The following is a 6390-nucleotide window of genomic DNA, read 5'->3' as shown; positions in this document are numbered from 1 at the left end:
TTTTCACAACTACTAACTGTAAATTTTTTGTAACAAGAGGAACAACTGTCTCTGGTTGAAGTCTTTTGTAAACTCAGAGCTTATAACTTGATGTTATATCTACAGGCCTGCATAAGGCTTGGGATATAGTATAGATTTCATTTCCTCAGACAGGGTTAGAACTGAACTTTAGCATCCTGCTGCCTGACTCAAGGTCCTCTACCTCTTTCTTCTAACGCTGTACTAGGACTTTATCTAAGAGGTACACTGTTCATGAATATACAAATCACATGAGTCTATGGTGGTAAATACAGAGATGTCCACACCTCAGAACAACATATGATCAGTGTCCTCTCCACAGTCACCGAGCACACAGGACCTTACCATGGTGTGGGGCCAGATCATTCTCTTCCTCCTGTCACTAACTACAGGTAAAGAGGCTTTCCAGTTCCAAATCTGAAGAGAGAACAGTAACAGAGGTGACAATGACATCTAAACTCTATTTTCTCTACAGGTGTCCACGCTCAGCTGCAGCAGTCTAGACCTGAGCTTGTGAAGCCTGGAACTTCTGTGAAATTGTCCTGCAGGATCTCTGGTGGTATCACTTATAGTTATATTTACTGGGTGAAGCAGAGTCTGGGTCAGGGCCTGGAGTGGATTGGAAGGATTTATCCTGGAAATGGTAATACTAACTACAATCAGAAGTTCCAGCACAAGGCCACACTGACTGCAGACAAATCCTCCAACACAGCCTACATGGAGCTCAGAAGCCTGACTTCTGAAGACTCTGCGATCTATTACTGTGCAACACACAGTGTTGCGACCACATCCTGGGTGTGTCAGAAACCCTGAAGGAGGAGGAAGTTGCCCTGATACTGAGATGACAGAAATGATTAGCCTGAATATTTATACAGAAATAATCTGTCTGAGAGACAGTTTTCTCTCTCGTTCTCTTTAAATAAAATGATGCTAATTGATCTCCATTTACAAGTTTCTCTGTAATAAAACACTAAAGAAGGGAAAAGTGTGTTAATGCATAGTGACAGAATTATCTCTGGATTTGAAGAGACTTGAACTTTTTGGAGTAGCTTTGAATAATGTATAATATGAATTTTACCAGTAAAGTTCACTTAAACAGCAAACCAAAACTCCTCTCACAGTCTTAAGTACCATGAATGTGTGTTTTATAATTCTACCTGTGTTGGACAGCAGAATTTCTGTTTCTCAGAATGGGAGAAATAATTACATCATGATTTACTACTACATAAGTGTAATCTTGTAAGTTGAGAAAAATAGGATTAAATTACTTTTCATAGAACTGATTTATTTACCCAGTGTGTATACATGTTACTTAAGAATACAATTGGCGCACGCCTTTAATCTCAGCACTCGGGGAGGCAGAGGCAGGCGGATCTCTGTGAGTTCGAGACCAGCCTGGTATACAGAGCTAGTTCCAGGACAGGCTCCAAAGCCACAGAGAAACCCTGTCTCAAAAAACAACAACAACAACAAAAAAGAACACGATTGAGATTACTAATATTAATGTTATATTAAATTTACTACCTTTCCAGAACCAGTACCCTGACAGACAGTCTCAGGCTTTTACAGACACTGACCTACTCTGACATGCTATCAACCTTCATATTTCTCTGGGTATAATGAAGTCACTCTTGTTCAATAGAGTGATTTATTTTGGATACCTAAGCCAATTACATGCAACATGCATACTTAATAATATCAAGGGGTTGGTTCAGTAAGAAATGTCTGTAGTGCAAAGGGTTAGTTTGGAATGTTCCTGTAACTGCCATAAATCCTCTTGAAATATGAATGCTATGTACTGAATATTGATGTTATAATATTCACATGTTGTTGTAGGCAGAAATCTTATTGGCCTATTCTATGATAGAGACATTTAAATCTCTGTTGAATTTAAAATACAGTCTTCATAAAGTACTCTCCTGTCTCCACCAACAGAAAAGCATTAATGATCAGGGGGAAAGGGAATCTTCTGATTCTGTCCTCCGAATTAAATACGACTCAATAATGTAAGGCATCTGTCAAGTGGCTGTGGGACCTTGATTCAAGCAGTTGTTTGTTGCATGCTGAAGAGCCATTTTGAAGTGTCCAAACTCCTTATATTGCAAACTTAAACACCTAATAAGCCCCACTCTGTATAGCAACTGTGAAATCAGTGTGACTACTCCAGAGGAAGATTGGAATAGATCTACCCCAGCATCCAGCTGTACCACTCTGGAGCATATATTCAAATGACTCTACATCCTACTAGAGACATTTACTCAATAATGTTCACTGCTACTCTACAGATAATATCCAGAAATTGGAGAGAGCCTCTTTTCTCCTGTTATCATCAATTCCAGGATTCTTATTTTTCTTGTGGATCCATTTTACTCCCTGCCTTTGATGAGGACATTTTGTGACGATGTTTCAATCTCATGCAGATATTGTCAGATACATTCTTGTTTCAATATATATATATAATTTAATCATAAATCAAAAGTTACTGTGAAATGGAAATGCCCTGGAAAATGAACCAAGTGTAGGTGCAGGTCTTATTGTTCATCCTTCCATGAGGGTTCAGTGCCTCAGCTGGCTCTCAGCTTTGAGGGTTTGGTTTCTTTTTACAGTGTTACTATAACTTTGAGGTAAGTGCAAACTCATTGTTTAGACACATCTTATACATTTAAATAAGGAGATAGTTTATTCCTAAAAAATGGTTAATCATTTTTGACATAGATTTCTTTAAGGAAATCACTTTACTCAAGTTTTTTTCTATATTTTCAGTCATATTCATGTCACAAAGTCCCTGTGAAAGGTATTTAAAGTTAGGCAAATAATTTTCTCTCTTAATTCCAAAACATCCATAGTGGCAATAAAAAAGAGATTACATTGTGTTTTAACATCACAATACCAGTGAATAAAATCCTAGGCCCTGTGTGGTGACTTTCAGTGTCTTCTGTCCTTCTGTCCATCCTCCAGTATTCTCGCAGACTCAAAGAAATGAACTAACTAATCATGTATTTGCCTATAGTTTATGTTTTTGTTCGTGCTGTTTTTAAAGAATTAGAGGGTAGTATAAAGATGCAGGTACTAATATTGAATAAATAGAAATCTCAAATACACGAGGTAGAAAATTAACAGATTAGTAATAATGAAATGTCACTCTCTCCCATGCATTATAGACTGAATAGCTGCCAGTCTGCAAGGTCACCTACTCCGCTGCATTCTCACAGCACTCATCAGATGTGTTGTATACTGAAGGCCTGGCTCTACAGGGGGGCTACTTTCTTTGGGGAAAAAGGTGAACTCCTGTAAGGGCTTCTGTGCCTCCCCTCACAGACTGGCTTCCCGTGAGTCCTAAAACTTAAGTCTTCCATCAAAGACAGTGCCTGGCATGGAATGCAAGTCTCTCCTGGATCCACCCAACCCTGGGTTGAAAAGCCAAAGCTGGGACTGGGTACTCAATGGGTGTGCAAACATGGACAGACTTCCTTCTTCATTCCTGCGGCTGATTTACCCTGCATGCAAGTGACAAGACTCACTAAGGGGCAAACTTCTATATTATCACCTCTTCCAACCTTATCTTCTACTTTCCATTCACCACAGTTCTCCTGTCCCAGGTTATGCAGAAGGAATCTGGCCCTGGACAGTTGCAGCTCTCTCAGGATCTCATACTAACCTGCTCTTTCTCTGGGATTTCACTGAGAACTTCTCATATAGGTGTGGGTTGGATCCATCAGCTGTCAGGCAAGGGTTTGGAGTGGCTTGCCATCGTTTGGTGGGATGATAATAAGTTCTACAACATAACCCTAAAGAGCCAGTTCACATCTCCAAAGACACCAACAACAGGATATTCCTCAAGATCACCGGTCTGTATGCTCCAGATACTGCTACACACTACTGTGCACAGAGAGCACATTGACACAGCCTCTGCTGACAGCAGCACAATAGTCCAGGCTGCTTCTCAGCTCCATGCCTTCCTCCTACAATTTAGTGGTTTGGGAGTGGACACAGTTTTCCTGCTAGCCTCTGTGGATTCCTCTACACTATTTGTTTCAGAGCCCTGGCTTCCTGATACACAAATGAAGTCCCTTTTAAAAATTATTCAGAAATGAGAATCTGTTGCTAAGATTTTTGTTGAGGCCCAAATATGTGAACCTAGTTCCACCTTGTCTTCAGTCAAGACTTTCAAGTCAGAGAGTTTTTGCTTGTCCAAAGTTGTTGACAAGTGCGATTGCACATCCTGACCTAGGATGTGGTTACTTGGTCCTTTTGACATCCAGATGGTCCATATAGGTAGATCCACTCCACCCTGACCAATGATCAGGATTTTCAAGCATTCCCTGGCTCCTCATTTTGAAATAGGAGTTTTCACCTTGAGAGTGACTGCCTTCAGGCTACTTGGTCTAGGGTGAGTTAGCTGCCTAAACAACGGAGTGCTAATGACTAAATGTTGTAGTATTGAAGCAAATAACAGTTCTAGTTGCCTTTTATATCATGTCACAGCAGTTTTTGTCTTCCTCCCCTCATTGTATTGGGTATAAAATTGTATGAAAAAATTAAATACAGGCCAATTTCAGTATTCACTGGAACTCCCTCCTGATACTATCCTATGCTTCTATTTTATTATTTTCATGCATACATTCATACTCATTACTGGCTTTTCTTATCTTCATGCTCCTACCCTGGTAATTGTTGACTCCCCTGAAGCTGGTCTCCATCATTTTTTTTTTAAGTATTAAGGGTGTCTTGTTCCTAACCTAGGTGGTTTAGTGTTGTGTTTCCACTCAGTCTTTGGCTTCAAATCCCCCAAAGAGCAGATTTCAAATTATTGCAACCTTCAGTAAACTACTGGATATTTGGAAGATTGGCATTCCTAGACAAACATTTGATGGGGAAAAGTCTTCTGTTTTGTGTTAATTTTATTGGTTAAATAAAGAGACTGCGTTGGCCCTTTAATAGGACAGAAAATTAGGTAGGCAAAGTAGACTGAACAGAATTCTGGCAAAGAAAGCCGAGTCAGGCAGTCGCCATGATTCTCCCACCTGACACAGATGCAGGTTAAGATCTTTCCTGGTAAGGCACACATCGTGGTGCTACACAGCTTATTAAATATGTGTTAAAACAAGGTGTGAGAATTAGCCAATAAGAGGCTAGAACTAATGGCCCAGGCAGTGTTTAAAAGAATACAGTTTCCATGAAATTATTTCAGGTAAAGCTAGCCGGGTGGCGGGACGCAGCCCCGCCGCTCCTACTACAAATATTCATAAATTTAATCATTGGCCAAAGTGGCTTCATGTAAATCACAAATAGCTCAGGCTACTGCCAAGCCTTGGTTTCTCTTTCACAATCTGATGGTAAAATCCTATTGCTAAAGAAAACACTTATATACCCCATTGGACACAGAGAAATTGAGTTGGTACCTTACGGGAGGTCTTATCTAATGACTTCATAGCAGTAGGAGGTACTTGACAGGCTTTCAGAGAACTCACCCAGTCCTGAGATGCATCAGTATTTACTCATTTATATCAATGATCTCACTCTCCTGTGCAACAATGTGCAGTTCCTTACTCTGTCAATAAAAGAATACAAAGTTTACCATGAACAGAAGTGAATTGCATCATCATTCTTCAGTTGAGGAGGTTCAAGTTATCACTATTTGACACATACAATTACTTTCTTGTCCTTGATGATGCTGATACATGAAATTCATGAATTTTCTGAGATGAATAACCTGCCGATCTTGTTTGTAACTTCTACTGGAGCAAATTGTACAGCTCTCTAGAAACATATTCATACTTTTGGTCCTGTACCTGAGGTATATGACCACTGAGGAAATCACGCTGTATCAATCTTTGAGTGACTTAGAGAAAGGATATCAGAACTAGGTTCCAGAGACAATCCTTTTTGCAAAGAGTGTTATGAATAGTGCAAATGGTTCTCAGGCCCTCAGCAGTGTTGAAAAGCATCAATTATAGCACAGTGAAAGAAAAAGCTGCTGAGAATTCTGATGAGTGAAAGTGAGCCCAGTCAGAGAAGTATGAAAATATACAAACAGTAAAGTGTGAATGAGAATGCTAGACATCAATGTGTGCATGTATTTGAAGGAAACCTTTGCTCAGATCAACACACATTGCTGCATCTCAGCCTGTATTGTGATCCTCCCATTAGTTTAAGTTAGGGAAAAAAATTATGCCATCTTTTTATGATGTCATTGTATCTAGACTTTAGTGCATGAATCCAGTGATGACAGGAAAATATCTTTGTAAATCCACACTGCTGAATTTGCCAAAATTTTTGCACATTCACATTCATGATAGCCACTAGCATCCCATGATACTAGACTATGAAGCACACCATTTTGCACTTTACTCAGGAGAGCAGAGATGATGA

The 6390-nt window shown here is 39.7% G+C and overlaps 1 gene segment (V, D, J or C); it reads left to right on the top strand.

The window, feature by feature from the left end:
- The first annotated feature begins 326 nt into the window (after window positions 1-326).
- LOC126495069 (Ig heavy chain V region 108A-like) lies at window positions 327-831 on the top strand. The segment is given in 2 exon segments: window positions 327-410; window positions 494-831. Coding segments are annotated over 2 exon segments (384 nt in total).
- The last annotated feature ends 5559 nt before the right edge of the window (window positions 832-6390 follow it).

This window comes from Alexandromys fortis, unplaced genomic scaffold (assembly GCF_014885135.2).
Source record: "Alexandromys fortis isolate MF-2015 unplaced genomic scaffold, M_Fortis_MF-2015_v1.1 scaffold_424, whole genome shotgun sequence".
Classification (NCBI taxonomy): domain Eukaryota; kingdom Metazoa; phylum Chordata; class Mammalia; order Rodentia; family Cricetidae; genus Alexandromys; species Alexandromys fortis.
Note: the sequence above shows the minus strand (reverse complement) of the source record. Positions and strands in the feature narration are given on the sequence as shown.